The following is a 23,798-nucleotide window of genomic DNA, read 5'->3' as shown; positions in this document are numbered from 1 at the left end:
ATATGCAAACATGCATGCACGTGCAAACACACACAGACGATCATTATGTCACTGACAGGAGACTTTTAAAAAGGTTTTAAACGACGGGAGCAGCGTGGCGTTTGAAGCCTGACGTTATAACGCCATCCCTCTCAGCACAAGCACTGTCCTCCACACGCTTCCTGTCCGCACTCTGACCTCTGACCCAACAGCCACAGAGCTCTAAAGGAGACGGCTGCAGGCTCAGTAAGGTGGCTCTGCTTGCTCCACACTGCCACCCCTGGCGGTCCCTGGTTAATGCAGGCCTCCATCCTAACATCCTCCTTCCCGAACCCGTCTCTCCTGCAGAGCCCAGCACCTCCGTGCTGGTCCCGCAGCTCCCCAATCCCTTCCGGCCCGTCCCGGACATCCTGGACGTGCCCGAGGACGTGCCCAGCCTCAAGGACAACCAGGTGCACCTGGGCACCAACGGGCGCAACACGGTGGGCCAGCAGGGCCAGCACATCTACACCGAGTACCAGAACCAGGGCATCCACCGCCCGGGCCAGCCGCTGCCCCCACAGCTGCGCGAGCCCCAGGTCTACATCCCCCAGTCGGGCCCGGACGGGGCGCGTGTGCCCGTGGTGCGGGTCAACGAGAGGTTCTTCCCGGGCGTCGCCTTCGGCTTCCCCGGCAACGACAGCGGGCTCCCGCAGGAGGCCCTCACCCGGACCAGCATCACCTGGCAACCGCAGCAGCACAGCAACGAGTACCTGGTCTCCTGCCACCCCCTCAACCCCCACGACGACAAGGTGTTCCAGGTGAATACGAGCTCGCCGGCTACACACACACACCCGCACGCACACACGCACACGTGCACTCACTGAACACACACACACCCGCACGCACACACGCGCACACACGCACACGTGCACTCACACACACACACACACCCGCACGCACACACGCACACGTGCACTCACACACACACCCGCACGCACATGTGCACTCACTGAACACACACACACGCACATGTGCACTCACTGAACACACACACACCCGCACGCACACACGCGCACACACACACACGTGCACTCACACACACACACACACCCGCACGCACACACGCACACTCACACACACGCACATGTGCACTCACTGAACACACACACACGCACATGTGCACTCACTGAACACACACACACACACGGACACACACGTGCACTCACTGAACACACACACCCGCACATGTGCACTCACTGAACACACATGTGCACACGTGCACTCACTGAACACGCACACAGCTGCAGTAAAAAAAGGTAAGACCAACAGAAATTCCACGTTTGCTCACCACAGGCTCACCTGCCTGGGACCTCCACTGGGGCTACTCTCATAGGCCTGACGTCAGGGGCGTCGTACAGGGTGGTGGTCGAGGGTCTGAACGGAGAGCGCAGGAGCACCGTGCTGGAGAAGGTCATCACCATCGGCGACACAGGTACAGCGTCCCGCACAGCCGACCTCAGGCCCGGCGCTCACGGATCAACGCACCGTCACGTTCATTCTGTTCATATAATTGCATTACATTACATTACATTCATTTGGCAGACGCTTTTATCCAAAGCGACGTACAAAAGTGCATTTTCATGATCGTAGACAACTGCTGAACATGGGTTCAGTAAGGTACAATTACTTATTTTGTACAGCTATTTCTAGCCGAGAACAATGAACACTATCCTGGTCTAACATCTGCAAAGCCAAACTAGGCAGAAGAATAAGCTACAGTATTAGGACAAATACAAATTACCAAGAAGTGCAGGGATGGGGCAACATGTAACAAGTGACAATTGCAAGGACCAGTGAAACTCCTCGCTGTCAGGTGAAAAGAAGCGGCTGGCGACTCCACGTGTGTCGGAGGAGGCGTGTGGCAGTCTACGCCCCGCCCCAGACCGACAGAGGATAGCTCATCGACCAGGATCGTGAAACACTTGGGGAATTGGTATAACGACTAAATTGGGGAGAACATGGGAGAAAAAAAAATGACAATAACTGCAAGGAGGAAAATGAAGTTGCTGTAATGAGGCGAATCATTCCTGAAGCTGTGCTTAAAAATGCCATGCCGTACCACCTGCGGAAAGGCACAACATTTTTAAGCACAGCTTTATCGCCTAACGTTACTTTAGCTAACCCAAACATGTTCGCGTTTCGCCTACTCCGACTAAAGGAAGCACCACCTGTGCATGCGTCCCGTTTCGCCTACTCCTACTAAACGAAGCACCACCTGCGCATGCGTCCTACTAAACGTCCCTCTCAGGTCGTCCGTTAGTGAGTGAGTGAGCGAGTGAGTGACCACAATCTTCCAGTTACTGCGAGCCGTGGGAAAAAGACAAAAGATCACTTAACGCCCAATGGTGGCAGTTATTCTTATTAAGCTAAAATAAACCGTGATTCGTTACATCGTGTAGCCCTACCTGTCAATACATCCAGGTAAAACCATAATGAACAAAAATGCCGGATATCGGTTTTAAAACTCCAAAATGGACACGTTGGAATCACTGTGCTTTAACACCAGCAATAATTTATAGTGTGAGAATGGATCTACAGGGATTCTGATTTACTGACAGCGTGTTCCCCCTCCTCCCACCCAGTTTCAGAGGGCGTGGCCTCCCAGCCGGACATGTGCTACGACACCTTCACCACCACGTACCACCAGGTGGGGGCAGAGTGGGAGCGCATGTCTGACACAGGCTTCAAGCTCTGGTGCACGTGCCTGGGCCTGGGCAGCGGCCATTTCCGCTGCGACTCGTCCAGTGAGTGGCTCGGCCTTCCCATCATGCCTTTCACCCCACACAACCGGCTCTAGCCTGAGAAATGCGCACTAACAAGGAACTGTCCACACCTGTCCTGTCCCACAATCCCCACCCCTCCCCCATCCTGTCCCACCATCCCCACCCCTCCCCGCTCCCCCTCCTTTCTCTCAAACAGAGTGGTGTCATGACAACGGCCTCAACTACCGCATCGGCGAGAAGTGGGAGCGGCACGCGGAGAACGGTCACATGATGAGCTGCACCTGCCTGGGCAACGGGAAGGGCGAATTTAAGTGCGAGCCACGTAAGCTCCGCCCTCCTACACAACCATTGTCCAATCAAGAACAGCGTCATAAACCCCATGCATCAGCGTGAATAAAGTCCATTCGTGTTTAATGTCTAGGTCACCCTTTTAATAGAACACATTTTACTCACAGTGCATTCTGGAGAACATGCCGTCGTTGGGTGCATTGCATCTGAGTTTAGTGAGGTTGCACTTTAACTTTGCGCTGCTGCGTTTGGGTAAACAACTGATGCATCTGGGTTAAGCACTGACTGGTTTGGGTATAGTAATGATGCCTCTGGGTTTAGTGGGGATGAGTCGTGTTCAGTGCCAGTGCATTTGCTTCTGTGCAGACGAGTCCACCTGCTATGACGATGGGAAGACGTACCATGTGGGGAACCAATGGCAGAAAGAGTACCTGGGAGCCATCTGCACTTGCACCTGCTACGGAGGACAGCAGGTAAGACCTTTCCTTCTACCTGTGTGACAGCACCACAGTAAGTGTGACCAGTGTGAGGCTCCACCTGTGTACGACAGGTGTTTAAAGGTGTGTTGCGCTTCTTTGTGAATGTGACAGGTGTGGGGCTCTTTGTGAGCGTGACACGTGCCTAAGTGTGCTCTCCCCTCAGGGCTGGCGTTGTGAGAACTGCCGTCGCCCTGGCGGAGATGTGAACGTGGACCTCGTACATCCTGTTCGCACAGGCGTGGTAGACCGCTACAGAGAAAACACTCTGCGCAAAGTGGTGGGTCACCAATGAGTTTCCGAACCTGTCATTACAAGGCTGCATGCAAGACTCGTTTGAGCAAACAAAAAGCCAGCTACCCTACCAAACCCGTACCGAAATGTATCCTATATCAAAATAAACAGATAATCACCAGTAAATACAATCTACATCAAACCAAACACATCAGTGAAGACTGCAAGCACAGCACAGGTATTTGTGGAAACAACGTTGCTTACCTGCGCCCTGTTCAAGTACCAGAGCGGGTTTATGTACTGATCCCTCCAACAACAACCAATCCCACAGCGGTACCACCTTTAGCAGTAGAAACAGAATACGCGAAAATATCGTAAAACATCAACCCAAAGTTTAAATTAGGTGAAACAATCCAAAACAAAAACGAAGATAAACCAAACGCCAGATTTACCTAGCAATATGAAAGACTGAATGTTTTATTTCCTGTGCACAAAATAAACTAAACCCTCCCGTCGGTTCTACTTTCCAGGTGTTAGCGTTTAGCCACACTAGCATGCAGCTTTATACATGATCACCAGCAATCTATTTTGTACAAAACATGTAGCCTATATGAGCACACATACATTTATCATGTCATACAACAGCAATCAACGTTATTTGTAACACATGCTAGCAGTCAATAGCAGACAATCCCAACCCACTGGCCTACTGTATAAAATCCACGTATGGCAAACAAGCAGAAAAAAAAAAAGATCATGACCAATCCAAATGGATCCAACTGGATTAAAGCAAAATGCAAACTACAATACGTTTTTGGAGCCTTCTACTGAACTTATTTTCCAGTTAGCAGGCCATACGAGAGAAAACTAAAGTCACACAACCACAGCACAATGTTCACTCAAGGCAACATGCAAATCGTGTTCAAACAACCGCGATCCACTTGACCTCCGTTTCTGCAGACAGCGAGCTCAAACAGTATCCTAAGATACGCCCGACCACGACTGCAATAAAACCCAGTTTACTTACCGATTTGTGAGCTTTCATGTTTGTGTTTTCGTGCAGCTTGGCATGGTTTTTTCTATACAATTTGCGACTCGGGAGAAGTGCTCAAACGCGATCGAAAATGAAGGGTCTTCGTGCAGGCATGGCGTTTAGGTAGGCCTACTCAACGTGCAAGCTGTGAGAGGATCAGAAGTTGACGCCATTCATGTTTTTCCTTTGATCGCGAGGACAGCAGGCAACTGACATGCGCGGAGTAGCCTACACCTATTATAGGTTCGGCTCCAAATTCACCTGCATATCTGAGATGCTGAACCAGCAGCGAAATTTCTTCTTGCCAAAACTGAATGAGATTTAAATTGAACCATTACATTCAAAATGAATAACCAAAAGATTAGTTTATAAAATACATAAGCCTAAACTTTTTCTTGGCTATATCTAATTAAATGTGCGTCAGTCTTTCAAGGCGTAAAGACAGTTTTAGCAATTAGCCCAGTTTAATATCTAACGAGTAACCTAAAATATTAAAAAACTAAACTGTAAATACGGGATACATTCATTTTTAAATTAACCGTTCATTTGAAGAAGCTTTATTCGGTTATATTTCTGCAGTCATTTAGAAAGGGGAATTTTGAAATAGACTTCAAACTAACATTTTGAATGTAATTGGACAAATGGAATAACATTTGCTGGAATTGACCTACCACTACTAAGGAAAGGTGTAGTGTGGTGCAGAATGAAAAAACAGAGAAAGAACGCTGAGCTGACTGTACTTTTCTCTCTCCTGTAGAATATCCATTGCCCAGTCGAGTGCCTCAGACCAGAGCTACTTGCAGATGCTGACACAGACAATCCAAGGGAGTAAATGGACCACCACCACCCCCTAAGAAAACCGAAAACACAGCACCCTTTTTCCCAGGGCACTCCTAACTTGAGACCGTCCTAACACCTGTGTACCGTCATACACACCCCCTCATTCCCTGACCACACCCTTACCACGCCCTTACCACGCCCAGGGATCTCTACCCCACATCCCTCTGCAGCTCCACCTAAGGTGCTTGTTCAGAAAGGGCTTTCTTTGTGTATTTGTCATCTTGTTCATTTCAATTCTGTTTTTCCTCCCTCTTTGAGACACTGTAAAGAAAAAAAAGAGAAGAGCCCGTTCCCTGTAAAATGTCCCCAGTGTTTCTGCCCCCCAAGCCTGTGGAGTTTTCATTTTGGGAGGTTCTTGCCCCACAAAGATGCCTGTGGGTGGGCGGTAGTAGGGAGGACCCCTGTGGGTGAGTGTAGTGTAGTTTGGGGACCCCTGTGGGTGAGCGTTAGTGTTGTTTGGGGAACCCTTTGGGTGAGTGGTAGTTTGGGGGACCCCTGTGGGTAAGTGGTAGTTTGGGGGACCCCTGTGGGCGAGTGGATGGTAGTGTAGTTTGGCAGACCCCGGTGGTTGAGCATTAGTGTAGTTTGGGGTACCCCTGTGGGTGAGTGGTAGTTTGGGGGACCCTTGGGGGTGAGTGATAGTTTGGGGGACCCTTGTGGGTGAGTGGTAGTTTGGGGGACCCCTGTGGGTGAGTGGTAATTTGGGGGACCCCTGTGGGTGAGCGTTAGTGTAGTTTGGGGGACCCCTGTGGGTGAGCGTTAGTGTAGGTTTGGGGACCCCTGTGGGTGAGCGTTAGTGTAGTTTTGGGGACCCCTGTGGGTGAGTGGTAATTTGGGGGACCCCTGTGGGTGAGCGTTAGTGTAGTTTTGGGGACCCCTGTGGGTGAGTGGTAATTTGGGGGACCCCTGTGGGTGAGCGTTAGTGTAGTTTTGGGGACCCCTGTGGGTGTGAGCATTCAGGAACACCTCCCATCCCGTAACTCCCAATCTCCTGTCTGAAACAGTGGCCCTGTGCCTGCCGCATTCTGAAATATAACGATGATACTTTTTAGAAATGCCCTCTTATGTTTTTTTCCATACCGCCATACTTAACTGTCACACTGTTCTTTACTCACGTGAGGAAGCTCAGAAATGAAGGTCTGATTGTCTGCATATGCACGTGTTTGCACACACCAACCTTCCCCACGGGGTTTGTGTTCTTTGCTCGGTGCAATGGGCTCTTCTCAGAGTGTGGGACCATTTCTGACAGACACCCAATTTTCTACACTGATTTGGGTCGTGATTTTTCAGACCTTCAAATCTTTTATTTATCCCTTTTTAACCAGGCATTCTGTGTAAAAGCAAAAATTTGGGGTGTAAACTTTCTTTTTATTTTTATACTGTAGGCGCAAAAGTCTTTACTACTGTGGACAGAAATCCCCTTTTTAATAAAGTTCTACAAAGAACCAAAGTAAGCATATGATGTCTCATTTCTGATAATGAAAGATGCCGAGCACAAAGTGTGACCTCACTCATCATTATAAAAGCAACATTCAAACACAGGAAAATAAGATGGCCTCTCTCTGTCCATAATGGCCATAAGTTTCACAATGTTGACATTTACTTCTTCCTCACTCAGGGAACCTCAACAGCTCCACCTAGTGGTCACAGTGTTATTACAGCATATTTAACTTGGATTTCAGTAGTTAAAACCATAGAAACATTCCATGCAAGTTTAATAATTAAATAAAGACATCTTACTTCCCCATTTTAGAGTAAGTGATGAGGCTGCCCTCTACAGGATTCTCCCACAGTGACAGTTGTTAGTTTCTAGACACAGGCAGGAGTGGATCCCAGACATCGGTGCAAATGCTTTAGTTTTTGATGAGATTTTCATGATTTAGGGTTCTGCTTGGACTCAGCGCAACGCAGCAGTTTTATTTAACATTTGTGCATATAAAGGTCAAATGAATACATCTGGACTGCATAATGGCAAGCATACCAAATAAATGCTGAAATGCCTGAAAAACTGTTTGGAATATTTAGATTTATAACAATGCCTTTCAAGACATGATACCAGAAATTATTTTCAAAAAGGAATTAAAGGTTAAAAATAAAACGTCCTTCCACTATCTGATTAAATAACTTCCCTGCTGCTCCTACAGGCTGGCCTGCTGGGGGAAGATGGGATCTGTAGTTTTCTCAATCCCAGCTGTGCCTACAGAAGGCTTCCTCGAGCCGCACTTGGGAGATTTCCTGTGAAAACAGGCAGCCCCTGCGTTATAGCTCACACTGTAGTACACCAGTGTCATAGCACAGCTCACAGCCTAACAGACAACGCAGGTATTCTGTAGTGTAGTGCAGATGTTCTGTGATGCAGGTGCAGGTGTGGTATATAATGCAGGTGTGATGCAGGTGCAGGTGTGGTATATAATGCGGGTATGATGCAGGCGTGGTATATAATGCAGGTATGATGCAGGTGTGGTATATAATGCAGGTGTGATGCAGGTGCAGGTGTGGTATATAATGCAGGTATGATGCAGGCGTGGTATATAATGCAGGTATGATGCAGGTGTGGTATATAATGCAGGTGTGATGCAGGTGCAGGTGTGGTATATAATGCAGGTATGATGCAGGTGTGGTATATAATGCAGGTATGATGCAGGTGTGGTGTGGTATATAATGCAGGTGTGGTACAGGCGTTGTGCGGTGTGATGGGTAGTGTAGGCGCAGGTGGGTGTACCTGGCTGAGGACGGCGGCAGCGCGATGGTGCGGGGGCGGGCCGTCAGAAGCACCTCCCCCAGGAAAGCTTCGGTCATCAGGTTCTGCAGCGTGTTCAGTAGCACATCCTCAACCAGGTCAGCAAACTCCGGCAGCCTGAGAGAATATAAGCACATATACACACACAGTGCACTTTCTGTCCGCACGTTCTACCCTCTGTAGAGTAGCTTTTTCGGAACGTTGTTTCAAAATTCCAAGGCAGTGTTCTAGAACTCCCCTGCTTTCAATTACCAGTAGTGACTGTGACATCAGCATTAGAATGTTCAGTTAAGAACATTCTACTCAGATATTTGTGATCTTACACCTTTCAACACAAAAGTAATACTAACAAGTAGTAGCATACGCAGACCCTTAAAATGAGTTCTGCGCATTTAGTGAGTGCGGACCCGCCCTGCTCACCTGCGGATGGCCTCCTGTAACCCCTGCTCCTGGTCTGACTCATGCAGAGAGTCATTACTGAGCTGGGACTCGCTCATAGCATCCTCATGGAGCTGTGACTCATGCAGCGTGTCCTCTTGAAGCAGTGACTCCAGCAGTGTGTTCTGATGGAGCTGTGACTCCAGCAGTGTGTTCTGATGGAGCTGTGACTCCAGCAGTGTGTTCTGATGGAGCTGTGACTCGTGTAGTATGTCCTGACAGAGCTGTGACTCGTGTAGTGTGTCCTGACGGTGCTGTGACTCGTGTAGTGTGTCCTGACGGTGCTGTGACTCGTGCAGTATGTCCTGACGGTGCTGTGACTCGTGCAGTATGTCCTGACGGGGCTGTGACTCGTGTAGTGTGTCCTGACGGTGCTGTGACTCGTGCAGTGTGTCCTGACGGTGCTGTGACTCAGGGCTGTGGTCCAGAGAGGGCCTCTCTGCAGAAGAGAAGCGCTGGGGCCGGGATCGTATCTGACTGAAATAAGGCACAGGGTCTGCCGAGCTGTCCACTAAAGACTGCTGGAACTGGGGGTCATCCAGGAGGCCCCTGTACAAAAAACATATGTATTTATTACACACTCACATACACACAAACACATAAATACACACACGGTCACACACATGCAGGCACACACACACACACCTGCGCAATACACACAAATGCTCAGACACTCATAAATGCATGTAGACATAAGCACTACAGATACATGCTTATACTCACTCATTCACGCCCACACACACACACTCACTCTCACGCACACACACACGCGCACACACATGCACACACGCATGCACACACACACACAAAAGCCACACACACGCACACACACACACACACACATTTGTGGCTTACCTAAGGATGCAGGAGACAGTATGAGTGATGATCTCTCTTTCCGTACCATGGCTGAACAGTGATCTGTCCCCAGAGTGAGGGAGGCAGGGCAATTTAGGCTTCAGAGTTCTGTAAAAACATTTCTGATATCACAACACAGCACTGCACAGCTAAGCCTCATTCAAAATATAACAAAATACTCCTGCGCAGCTGAACCCACTGAGATTTTCCAGCAGAGATCTGTGTGGATAGAGGCTGAACGCATCCACAGACACAGGCACAGGGACACAACACACTAACGCACAGGCATATACCAACACACACAACCCCACCACTGACAGCAATAAGGCAGGGGCTACCTGTGTAAATTCCACACACAGGGCTACCTGTGTAAATTCCACACACAGGGTTACAGACAGGGCTACCTGTGTAAATTCCACACACAGGGCTACCTGTGTAAATTCCACAGACAGGGTTACAGACAGGGCTACCTGTGTAAATTCCACGGACAGGGTTACAGACAGGGCTACCTGTGTAAATTCCACACACAGGGTTACAGGCAGGGCTACCTGTGTAAATTCCACACACAGGGTTACAGGCAGGGCTACCTGTGTAAATTCCACGGACAGGGTTACAGACAGGGCTACCTGTGTAAATTCCACAGACAGGGTTACAGACAGGGCTACCTGTGTAAATTGCACGGACAGGGTTACAGACAGGGCTACCTGTGTAAATTGCACGGACAGGGTTACAGACAGGGCTACCTGTGTATGTAGTGCGTGTTGAGGCGGGAGGGGAAGCAGCTCTGGAACTCCAGGTGGGAGTGAGAGCGGGCGGTGACGCCCAGGTGCAGCAGGAAGGGGCGGGGCAGCTCCGGCCTCCTCCAGACCCTGGCGGCCCGTCCGCGGGCACGCCTCTCCTCCCGGCTGGGCCTCGCGCCCGTCACCCCAAACAGATCACCGTCGCTGCTGCATATGGGAGGCAGAGTCTGACACAGGGAAACAGAGAGAGAATTTGAAAAATGAACTTTATTGAACAACCTTTACCCTCACACCTGGCATCAGAAACATATCCTCCACACAGTCGTTATTAAATAAATCGCCTCTCCATTCAGCATCAATTCAATACCTGGATTTCTGGTGCCATATTCAGATATTAAATTGCAACATATTGTCCTGGCATGTACAAAAAGCATGTTTAACACTAAATCTTCAATATTATTTGGTGATAGGTTATAGGACTGAAAATAAAAAAGTGGATTCTATTTTCATCATTCTCTGAAATAGCAAGAGAGAGAGGGATGGGGCAGAGTGAGAGAGGGCATTAACTTTATTCATAAATGATTTAAATAATATTATTCATTTGTTATATTTCAAAGTTTTAATTCTTCATAGTCCTGTGTACTGTGTAACTCCAGGTATGACAGCAAACTCCCCAGGAGCATTCTGCTGGGGCTCACCTTGTACTTCCTAATTGTAGTGCCTGTGCTGTGTGCGGATGTTACACACTCCTACAGATGGAAAAAAATAAGCAAATATCAGTAGGGTTCCTGCAGAGCACGCTGTCAAAGAACATTGTCCGAAAAGAAGGATTCGCGTTCAATGTATTCATCGCTAACTTTAGGAAGTTAGCTTTAGGAAGAGGTGCACTTGGCGGTCTTTCTGGATATAGCAGATATAAGAGGATATGGATATGTGAGACATTACATTACTGGCATTTAGCAGACGCTCTTATCCAGAGCGACGTACAACAAGTGCATTAGTTCAAGGTGCAGAGGTGCAAAAGAAACACACTAGAGTGAAGAAAAGATCGTAGTGCCAGAAGTGACCACATAGATCAGGAACTTACGATGAGACTTATGCAGTGCCTCATAAAAGGTTGTTTGCAGGGTTTGTATGAGTCTGTGGGTACAGTGTGACTCGGGGTCTGAAATGGCGGTAAAGAACACGGCGGGCCGTGAGCGTGTGATCAGGTGGTCCCTCACCGGGGCGTCCTTCTCCAGGAGGGCGTGAGCGGGGGGCTCGATGCCCTGCTCTGTGAAGGTGAACTCATTCCCCTGCCTCTCTCTCTCCTTCTCCCACCGCTGCAGCTCGTCCTCATGCTGCGCCATGGCTCTCTCTGTGGTCACCTAGCAACGGGCCGCATGCTTAATGACATCACATGTTCACCCGTCACACAACATGTATCTACGTCACCCAGCACTTCACATATCTACCTGGGATTTAGTTCAACACTTTCAGTGACCGAGTGTGTGTGTGTGTGTGTGTGTGTGTGTGCGTGTGTGTGTGCGCAAGCATTGTGATTGGAGGTGTGTTGTAAGTTCTCACCTGGCAGATGAGGTCCAGCAGGTAGAAGCTGGGGGTGCCAGAGGCCTGTAAGGTGAGGATGCAGAGAGCACTCTGTCCTGCATCCAAGAGCCCAGAGTCAGGAACCACCTGCACCTGTAAATACACACCACATACAACACACACTAACACACAATGCCACATACAACACACACTACCATATTAAACACACAATACCACATACAACACACCCTACCATATTAAACACACAATACCACATATAACACACACTACCATATTAAACACACAATACCACATACAACACACCCTACCATATTAAACACACAATACCACATACAACACACACAATGTAATGTATATATATACCACATACAACACACCCTACCATATTAAACACACAATACCACATACAACACACCCTACCATATTAAACACACAATACCACATACAACACACACTACCATATTAAACACACAATACCACATACAACACACCCTACCATATTAAACACACAATACCACATACAACACACACTATCATATTAAACACACAATACCACATACAACACACCCTACCATATTAAACACACAATATCACATACAACACACACAATGTAATGTAATGTATATATATACCACATACAACACACCCTACCATATTAAACACACAATACCACATACAACACACACTACCATATTAAACACACAATACCACATACAACACACCCTACCATATTAAACACACAATACCATATACAACACACACAACCACCTGCACCTGTAAATGCACACCACATACAAAACACACTACCATATTAAACACACAATGCCACATACAACACACCCTACCATATTAAACACACAATACCACACACAACACACCATACCATATTAAACACACAATACCACATACAACACACACTACCATATAAACACACAATACCACATACAACACACACTACCACATTAAACACACAATACCGCATACAACACACACAACCACCTGCACCTGTAAATGCACACCACATTCAGCACACATACACATACAACACACACCGCCACCTGTACATACAGCCCAGTAAACACACACACACACACAGACCTGCTGGCTGCGGTCTTGGGGCAAGTTCCAGGTGTAGAGGACTCCCTCTGTGAGGGAGACGTTGGTGAGGAAGAGGATGCGGGTGCTGCGGGAGCAGACAGGGATATCTCCCAGAGAGACGCGCTCTTCTGACAGGAACACCAGCTGCACAGAGAGACCCACACAGCCAGGAGTGAGACACACACCCAGAGAGACACACACCAGGGGTGAGACACAGCCAGGGAGAGAAACACACCCAGAGAGACACACACCGCCAGGGGTGAGACACAGTATTGAACAAACAATCACACATTTCTAATAAACATCAGATTCTGCACACGCACAGTAAGTCCAGAAGCACCATGGGAAGGCATGAGAACCTTGTTCAGAATTCCCCTAATTCTGGGTACTAACATCTTGATGTTAGGCTAACTGAAGCACATTCCTGTAAGTGAGGGAGAGCTGGTGCGGGCGAAGCCTTCTCACCTGCCCAGGTAAGGCCACCCGCTGTGTGCTGGGCACAGAGGCGGGGCAGCCCTGGAGCCGCGCTGGGGGCACCTCCCCCGCGGAGCGGCCGTCCCACCCCCGGCCCTCGAACCGCACCAGCGCTGAGTCCCCCTCCAGCACGTGCACAGGGACGTCCACCTGGCAGGGCACAGCACAGTCACTGAGCGTACACTACACATACACACTAACGCACTCTACACATACACACTAACGCACTCAGCGTACACTACACATACACACTAACACACTCAGCGTACACTACACATACACACTAACACACTCAGCGTACACTACACATACACACTAACACACTCAGCATACACTACACATACACACTAACGCACTCAGCGTACACTACAGATACACACTAACGCACTCAGCGTACACTACACATACACACTAACACACTCAGCGTACACTACACATACACACTAACACACTCAGCGTACACTACACATACACACTAACACACTCAGCGTACACTACACACACACACTAACACACTCAGCGTACACTACACATACACACTAACACACTCAGCGTACACTACACATACACACTAACGCACTCAGCGGACACTACACATACAAACTAACACACTCAGCGTACACTACACATACACACTAACGCACTCAGCGTACACTACACATACACACTAACGCACTCAGCGTACACTACACATACACACTAACGCACTCAGCGTACACTACACATACACACTAACGCACTCAGCGTACACTACACATACACACTAACGTACTCAGCGCACACTACACATACACACTAACACACTCAGCGTACACTACACATACAGACTAACGCACTCAGCGTACACTACACATACACACTAACACACTCAGCGTACACTACACATACACGCTAACACACTCAGAGTACACTACACATACACACTAACGCACTCAGCGTACACTACACATACACACTAACGCACTCAGCGTACACTACACATACACACTAACACACTCAGCGTACACTACACATACACTACACATACACACTGACACACTCAGCGTACACTACACATACACACTAACGCACTCAGCGTACACTACACACACACACTAACGCACTCAGCGTACACTACACATACACACTAACGCACTCAGCGTACACTACACATACACACTAACGCACTCAGCGTACACTACACATACACACTAACGCACTCAGCGTACACTACACACACACACTAACGCACTCAGCGTACACTACACACACACTAACGCACTCAGCGTACACTACACATACACACTAACGCACTCAGCGTACACTACACATACACACTAACGCACTCAGCGTACACTACACATACACACTAACGCACTCAGCGTACACTACACATACACACTAACGCACTCAGCGTACACTACACATACACACTAACGCACTCAGCGTACACTACACATACACACTAACGCACTCAGCGTGCACTACACATACACACTAACGCACTCAGAGTACACTACACATACACACTAACACACTCAGCGTACACTACACATACACACTAACGCACTCAGCGTACACTACACATACACACTAACGCACTCAGCGTACACTACACATACACACTAACGCACTCAGCGTACACTACACATACACACTAACGCACTCAGCGTACACTACACACACACACTAACGCACTCAGCGTACACTACACATACACACTAACGCACTCAGCGTACACTACACACACACACTAACGCACTCAGCGTACACTACACACACACACTAACGCACTCAGCGTACACTACACATACACACTAACGCACTCAGCGTACACTACACATACACACTAACGCACTCAGCGTACACTACACACACACACTAACGCACTCAGCGTACACTACACATACACACTAACGCACTCAGCGTACACTACACATACTCACTAACGCACTCAGCGTACACTACACATACACACTAACGCACTCAGCGTACACTACACATACACACTAACGCACTCAGCGTACACTACACATACACACTAACGCACTCAGCGTACACTACACATACACACTAACGCACTCAGCGTACACTACACATACACACTGACACACTCAGCGTACACTACACATACACACTGACGCACTCAGCGTACACGACACATACACACTAACGCACTCAGCGTACACTACACATACACTACACATACACACTAACACACTCAGCGTACACTACACATACACACTAACGCACTCAGCGTACACTACACATACACACTGACGCACTCAGCGTACACTACACATACACACTAACGCACTCAGCGTACACTACACATACACACTAACGCACTCAGCGTACACTACACATACACACTAACACACTCAGCGTACACTACACATACACACTGACGCACTCAGCGTACACTACACATACACACTAACGCACTCAGCGTACACTACACATACACACTGACACACTCAGCGTACACTACACATACACACTAACGCACTCAGCGTACACTACACATACCCACTAACACACTCAGCGTACACTACACATACACACTAACACACTCAGAGTACACTACACATACACACTAACGCACTCAGCGTACACTACACATACACACTAACGCACTCAGCGTACACTACACATACACGCTAACGCACTCAGCGTGCACTACACATACACGCTAACGCACTCAGCGTGCACTACACATACACACTAACGCACTCAGCGTACACTACACATACACACTAACGCACTCAGCGTACACTACACATACACACTAACGCACTCAGCGTACACTACACATACACACTAACACACTCAGCGTACACTACACATACACACTAACGCACTCAGCGTACACTACACATACACACTAACGCACTCAGCGTACACTACACATACACACTAACGCACTCAGCGTACACTACACACACACACTAACGCACTCAGCGTACACTACACATACACACTAACGCACTCAGCGTACACTACACATACACACTAACGCACTCAGCGTACACTACACATACACACTAACGCACTCAGCGTACACTACACATACACACTAACGCACTCAGCGTACACTACACACACACACTAACGCACTCAGCGTACACTACACATACACACTAACGCACTCAGCGTACACTACACATACACACTAACGCACTCAGCGTACACTACACATACACACTAACGCACTCAGCGTACACTACACATACACACTAACGCACTCAGCGTACACTACACATACACACTAACGCACTCAGCGTACACTACACATACACACTAACGCACTCAGCGTGCACTACACATACACACTAACGCACTCAGAGTACACTACACATACACACTAACACACTCAGCATACACTACACATACACACTAACGCACTCAGCGTACACTACACATACACACTAACGCACTCAGCGTACACTACACATACACACTAACACACTCAGCGTACACTACACATACACACTAACGCACTCAGCGTACACTACACACACACACTAACGCACTCAGCGTACACTACACATACACACTAACGCACTCAGCGTACACTACACATATACACTAACGCACTCAGCGTACACTACACACACACACTAACGCACTCAGCGTACACTACACATACACACTAACGCACTCAGCGTACACTACACATATACACTAACGCACTCAGCGTACACTACACACACACACTAACGCACTCAGCGTACACTACACATACACACTAACGCACTCAGCGTACACTACACATACACACTAACGCACTCAGCGTACACTACACATACACACTAACGCACTCAGCGTACACTACACATACACACTAACGCACTCAGCGTACACTACACATACACACTAACGCACTCAGCGTACACTACACACACACACTAACGCACTCAGCGTACACTACACATACACACTAACACACTCAGCGTACACTACACATACACACTAACGCACTCAGCGTACACTACACACACACACTAACGCACTCAGCGTACACTACACATACACACTAACGCACTCAGCGTACACTACACATACACACTGACACACTCAGCGTACACTACACATACACACTAACGCACTCAGCGTACACTACACATACACACTAACGCACTCAGCGTACACTACACATACACACTAACGCACTCAGCGTACACTACACATACACACTAACGCACTCAGCGTACACTACACATACACACTAACGCACTCAGCGTACACTACACATACACACTGACACACTCAGCGTACACTACACATACACACTAACGCACTCAGCGTACACTACACATACACACTAACACACTCAGCGTACACTACACATACACACTAACGCACTCAACGTACACTACACATACACACTAACGCACTCAGAGTACACTACACATACACACTAACGCACTCAGCGTACACTACACACACACACTAACGCACTCAGCGTACACTACACATACACACTAACGCACTCAGCGTACACTACACATACACACTAACGCACTCAGCGTACACTACACACACACACTAACGCACTCAGCGTACACTACACACACACACACACACTAACGCACTCAGCGTACACTACACATACACACTAACGCACTCAGCGTACACTACACATACACACTAACACACTCAGCGTACACTACACACACACACTAACGCACTCAGAGGATCAATGTGAGCCACAGGGCCAGACCTGGCCAACAACATAGCAATATCACTAAAGCTCTAACGCAAGTTAGCCATGCTAACCAAGAACCAAAGTGCACATACCTAAATACGTACAGACTACGCACATAATATGCCGTAAGAAGAGAAATATAAAACCATAAAATATGATGTAAGACTATAAAAACACAATAACCTGTAGCACAACGTGTCCAGGCCGACACTCAGAAACATAAAGTGATGGTGAGACAGAGAGAGAGAGAGACGGGGTGATGGAGAGACAGAGAGAGAGGGAGACGGGGTGATGGAGAGACAGAGAGGGAGACGGGGTGACGGAGAGACAGAGAGAGAGAGAGACGGGGTGATGGAGAGACAGAGAGGGAGACGGGGTGACGGAGAGACAGAGAGAGAGAGAGACGGGGTGACGGAGAGACAGAGAGGGAGACGGGGTGACGGAGAGACAGAGAGGGAGACGGGGTGACGGAGAGACAGAGAGAGAGAGAGACGGGGTGACGGAGAGACAGAGAGGGAGACGGGGTGACGGAGAGACAGACAGAGAGAGAGACGGGGCGACGGAGAGACAGAGAGAGAGAGAGACGGGGCGAGCGAGGATCACGCACTGTGTAGGTCTTCGCCTCCAGGGGGGAGAAGATCCACTCCAGGCTGGCCGTGCGGCCGGACTGCACCTCCCCACGGGGGGTGAGGCACTGCAGAACCGGGTGCCCGAAATTGTCCTCCGTCAGCCGCTCCAGGGGCGCGGTGTCAATATGGAACCTCACAGGGACTGCCCCTCCATTATACAGCTCATACACCTAGAATAACACCCTCCATTATACAGCTCATACACCTAGAATAACACACTCTATTATACAGCTCATACACCTGTATAATAACACCCTCCATTATACAGCTCATACACCTAGAATAACACCCTCCATTATACAGCTCATACACCTAGAATAACACACTCTATTATACAGCTCATACACCTAGAATAACACCCTCCATTATACAGCTCATACACCTAGAATAACACCCTCCATTATACAGCTCATACACCTAGAATAACACACTCTATTATACAGCTCATACACCTGTATAATAACACCCTCCATTATACAGCTCATACACCTAGAATAACACCCTCCATTATACAGCTCATACACCTAGAATAACACCCTCCATTATACAGCTCATACACCTAGAATAACACCCTCCATTATACAGCTCATACACCTAGAATAACACCCTCCGTTATACAGCTCATACACCTAGAATAACACCCTCCATTATACAGCTCATACACCTACAATAACACCCTCCATTATACAGCTCATACACCTAGAATAACACCCTCCATTATACAGCTCATACACCTGTATAATAACACACTCTATTATACAGCTCATACACCTAGAGTAACACACTCTATTATATTGCCTATACACCCGTCGATAATATCATAATATCAATAGAAATAAATAATAATTGTAATCGTTAACATTAACAGTAAGCAGATGAAGGAGACTGAGAGCAGAAGGCACAGAGAAGGTTCTGGACACGGTCCAATCAGAGCTCAGCGCTGACGCTGCTCACCTGTTTGGGGGGGCTGAACCCCCCGACGGGCACAGGTGTGAAGGTGTGTCGGCTGGAGGGGAAGTGAACATACGGCCTGTCTCTCTCCACTGTCACGCCAAGGAAATTCAGCTGGGAGACAGGGGAACACGCGTGCACATACAGACATTACATTACATTCATTTGGCAGACGCTTTTATCCAAAGCGACGTACAAAAATGTGCATTTCATGGTCGTAGACAACTGCTGAACACGAGTTCAGTAAGGTACAATTACTTATTTTGAACAGCTATTTCTAGCCGAGAACAATGAACACTATTCTGGCCTAACATCTGCAAAGCCAACTAGGCAGAAGAATAAGCTACAGACTTACATACAAGCACAGTCTGTACTGCAGTTTGCATTCAACATTTATCTTATGCAAAGACAGGGTATGTAGAAATATGTTGCCCTTAAGTTAAAATAATATGACATACATATATATTCAAAGAATAAAAACAACAGATATTCATAGGATCATGAACCAGCCTGGTTCCAGCTCTACAGTGGGAAAGGGCTATAATGAGCCAGCCTGGTTCCAGCTCTGCAGTGGGACAGGGGTATAATGAGCAGGTCTGGTTCCAGCTCTACAGTGGGAAAGGGCTATAATGTGAAAGGGGATCTCACCAGGATTTCTCTGCCATGGGATAATTTCAGAAGGACTGGGAGGAGGTCACTTCCAGCAAAGTCATGCCTAAGAGAAGAAGAGATTATCTTAGCATTTGCTTATATCAAAACGACTGACTGCAGAAAACGTCTAAATCTGACTTCCATTTTAATTTAGCAATCTGGAACATGAATTGTCTGCGCCTGTCCTGACCTGTGAGTGAGCTGCACTGCCCTCTGCTGGCCAGGGTGCAGCGTTCCCGAGCGGGGGGAAACGGAAAACAGCCTGTGCTCCTGCACCTTCATCTGCTGCAGCTCCGCGGGGCTGAACTCCACGCTCTCCGCCCAGCACTCCAGCTCCAGCTGCTGGTCCTCCGGGAACAGGAAGCACCTGAGACAGAGAGCAGCACAGTGAGAGGGGGGGCGGAGCAGTGCTGAGGGGGCGGGGTTCGCTGTGAGAGGGGGCGGAGCAGTGCTGAGGGGGCGGAGTGTGCTGTGAGAGGGGGCGGGGCAGTGCTGAGGGGGCGGAGTTTGCTGTGAGAGGGGGCGGAGCATAACCGAGGATGTGGTGCTGAGGAAGAGGGACTGGCCTCTTACACAGACACACACAATCATTCGCACTCTACGCACACAAGCAAATACACACACACACACACCAGTCCACAGGGATGCTGCCCGGGTTCTCCAGCATGAGCAGCACACTGGAGGCTTCTGAGCCCAACGGTGCTGCACTGAAGCTGAAGTCCAACAGCACTGGAGTCAGGAAGCAGGGAGAGCCCTGGAGACTAGAGAGACACACCATGAGCCAATCATATACACACACACACATACATACACACACACTCACACACACACACTCACACACACACTCACACATTCACACACACACACTCACACACTCACACACACACTCACACACTCACACACACACTCACACACTCACACACACACTCACAGCATGAGCCAGACATACACACACACACTCACACCATGAGCCAGACATATATACACACACACACTCACACACCATGAGCCAGACATGTATACACACACACACACACACACACACACACACACACACACACACACACACACCATGAGCCAGACATATACACACACACACACATATACACACACACACTCACACCATGAGCCAGACATATATACACACACACACACACACAGCATGAGCCAGACATGTATACACACACTCACACCATGAGCCAATCATATACACACACACTCACAGCATGAGCCAGACATATATACACACACACTCACACCATGAGCCAGACATATATACACACACACACACTCACACCATGAGCCAGACATATATACACACACACACACACACAGCATGAGCCAGACATGTATACACACACTCACACCATGAGCCAATCATATACACACACACTCACAGCATGAGCCAGACATATATACACACACACTCACACCATGAGCCAGACATATATACACACACACACACTCACACCATGAGCCAGACATATACACACACACTCACACCATGAGCCAGACATATATACACACACACACACTCACACCATGAGCCAGACATATACACACACACTCACACCATGAGCCAGACATACATACACACACTCACACACACACACACACACACCATGAGCCAATCATATACACACACACACTCACACCATGAGCCAGACATATACACACACACTCACACCATGAGCCAATCATATACACACACACACTCACACCATGAGCCAATCATATACACACACACACTCACACCATGAGCCAATCATATACACACACACACACTCACACCATGAGCCAATCATATACACACACACACTCACACCATGAGCCAGACATATATACACACACACACTCACACCATGAGCCAATCATATACACACACACACTCACACCATGAGCCAATCATATACACACACACTCACACCATGAGCCAATCATATATACGCACACACACTCACACCATGAGCCAGACATATACACACACACACTCACACCATGAGCCAATCATATACACACACACTCACACCATGAGCCAATCATATATACACACACACACTCACACCATGAGCCAGACATATACACACACACACTCACACCATGAGCCAATCATATACACACACACTCACACCATGAGCCAATCATATATACACACACACACTCACACCATGAGCCAGACATATATACACACACACACTCACACCATGAGCCAGACATATATACACACACACACACTCACACCATGAGCCAGACATATATACACACACACACTCACACCATGAGCCAATCATATACACACACACACATACATACACACACACAGACACACACACACACACAAACGCATACTACACACACGTGTGCGCACACACACACACACACACAGCACATACTACACACACACACACAGACACACACACACACACACAGACACACACACACAGCACATACTACACACACACACACAAACACACACACACACACACAAACGCATACTACACACACGCGTGTGCATACACACACATACACACAGCACATACTACACACACACACACACACACACATACTACACACACACACACACACTCACACCATGAGCCAATCATATACACACACACACATACATACACACACACACAGACACACACACACACACAAACGCATACTACACACACGCATGCGCACACACACACACACACACACAGCACATACTACACACACACACACACACGCATACTACACACACAGACACACACACACACACAAACGCATACTACACACACGCATGCGCACACACACACACACACACACACACAGCACATACTACACACACACACACACACGCATACTACACACACATACACACACACAAACCATGACACAAGCACTGTTCAGACTTCCCTAAACATGAGCAGAACACGCAGTGACCGCTCCAGGCGAAACTGGACGCAGTGCAGCGGTGCTCCTATAGGGCTCATTATCACTGTGCAGGTGCACCTGTGTCGCGTGGGCACCCTGTAGGTGAGTTCGGGCGGGGTGGGGTCACGGCGCAGGTAGGCGTTGAGGGCGTCCAGGGAGAAGAGCCCCCACAGCTGCAGCTTGCTCAGGCCCGCCACGCCCCCGCTCCCCCGCGCGTCCGTCACCTGCAGCACCGGGAACACGCCCTCGGCCTTCACCTGGCACAGGCGCGCCGGCCCCGCCAGCTCTGAGCCTGAGGGAGAGAGGAACCAATCACGGCTCTCCTGAGGGAGAGAGGAACCAATAACAGCTCTCCTGAGGGAGAGAGGCACCAATCATAGCTCTCCAGAGGGAGAGACGCACCAATCACAGCACTCCTGAGGGAGAGAGGCACCAATCACAGCTCTCCTGAGG

At 48.5% G+C, this 23,798-nt stretch overlaps 3 protein-coding genes across 7 annotated transcripts in view; 1 reads left to right on the top strand and 2 right to left on the bottom strand.

The window, feature by feature from the left end:
• cpo (carboxypeptidase O) overlaps positions 1 to 4,947 on the bottom strand; it is a 79,239-nt gene extending 74,292 nt beyond the window's left edge. Inside the window, exons 1-2 of the mRNA XM_035392610.1 lie at positions 4,770 to 4,947; positions 4,007 to 4,082 (exon numbers count right to left, since the gene is read on the bottom strand). The gene's annotated coding sequence lies outside the window, so the exon portion shown is untranslated. The remainder of the gene's footprint in view (positions 1 to 4,006; positions 4,083 to 4,769) is intronic.
• The window catches only part of LOC118213617 (fibronectin-like), a 39,196-nt gene extending 32,131 nt beyond the window's left edge, over positions 1 to 7,065 (top strand). The window contains exons 37-44 of one of the 2 annotated variants that reach the window (XR_004762474.1): positions 328 to 779; positions 1,315 to 1,453; positions 2,604 to 2,765; positions 2,941 to 3,066; positions 3,399 to 3,505; positions 3,675 to 3,788; positions 5,533 to 6,383; positions 6,544 to 7,065. Coding sequence is in view for 1 of the 2 variants with exons in the window: in XM_035392604.1 (XP_035248495.1) it covers positions 328 to 779; positions 1,315 to 1,453; positions 2,604 to 2,765; positions 2,941 to 3,066; positions 3,399 to 3,505; positions 3,675 to 3,788; positions 5,533 to 5,607 (1,175 nt within the window). In the remaining variant the exon portion in view is untranslated. Of the gene's footprint in view, positions 1 to 327; positions 780 to 1,314; positions 1,454 to 2,603; positions 2,766 to 2,940; positions 3,067 to 3,398; positions 3,506 to 3,674; positions 3,789 to 5,532 lie in introns of both variants that reach the window. The other variant, XM_035392604.1, reaches the window with a different exon arrangement.
• Positions 6,698 to 23,798, bottom strand: part of cfap65 (cilia and flagella associated protein 65) — a 30,858-nt gene continuing 13,757 nt past the window's right edge. For 2 of the 4 annotated variants that reach the window (XM_035392605.1, XM_035392606.1), the window contains 16 exons: positions 23,424 to 23,637; positions 21,059 to 21,187; positions 20,617 to 20,793; positions 20,424 to 20,490; positions 19,779 to 19,889; positions 18,803 to 18,994; positions 13,500 to 13,658; positions 13,035 to 13,178; positions 11,955 to 12,068; positions 11,612 to 11,755; positions 11,087 to 11,137; positions 10,392 to 10,615; positions 9,649 to 9,756; positions 8,776 to 9,342; positions 8,338 to 8,472; positions 6,698 to 7,850 (listed from right to left, as the gene is read on the bottom strand). In XM_035392605.1, the coding sequence (XP_035248496.1) occupies positions 7,754 to 7,850; positions 8,338 to 8,472; positions 8,776 to 9,342; positions 9,649 to 9,756; positions 10,392 to 10,615; positions 11,087 to 11,137; positions 11,612 to 11,755; positions 11,955 to 12,068; positions 13,035 to 13,178; positions 13,500 to 13,658; positions 18,803 to 18,994; positions 19,779 to 19,889; positions 20,424 to 20,490; positions 20,617 to 20,793; positions 21,059 to 21,187; positions 23,424 to 23,637 (2,633 nt within the window). In that variant the 3' untranslated portion in view covers positions 6,698 to 7,753. The remainder of the gene's footprint in view (positions 7,851 to 8,337; positions 8,473 to 8,775; positions 9,343 to 9,648; positions 9,757 to 10,391; positions 10,616 to 11,086; positions 11,138 to 11,611; positions 11,756 to 11,954; positions 12,069 to 13,034; positions 13,179 to 13,499; positions 13,659 to 18,802; positions 18,995 to 19,778; positions 19,890 to 20,423; positions 20,491 to 20,616; positions 20,794 to 21,058; positions 21,188 to 23,423; positions 23,638 to 23,798) is intronic. The other 2 variants (XM_035392607.1, XM_035392608.1) reach the window with 2 other exon arrangements.

The sequence above is a fragment of the Anguilla anguilla genome, chromosome 15 (genome assembly GCF_013347855.1).
Source record: "Anguilla anguilla isolate fAngAng1 chromosome 15, fAngAng1.pri, whole genome shotgun sequence".
Classification (NCBI taxonomy): domain Eukaryota; kingdom Metazoa; phylum Chordata; class Actinopteri; order Anguilliformes; family Anguillidae; genus Anguilla; species Anguilla anguilla.
Note: the sequence above shows the minus strand (reverse complement) of the source record. Positions and strands in the feature narration are given on the sequence as shown.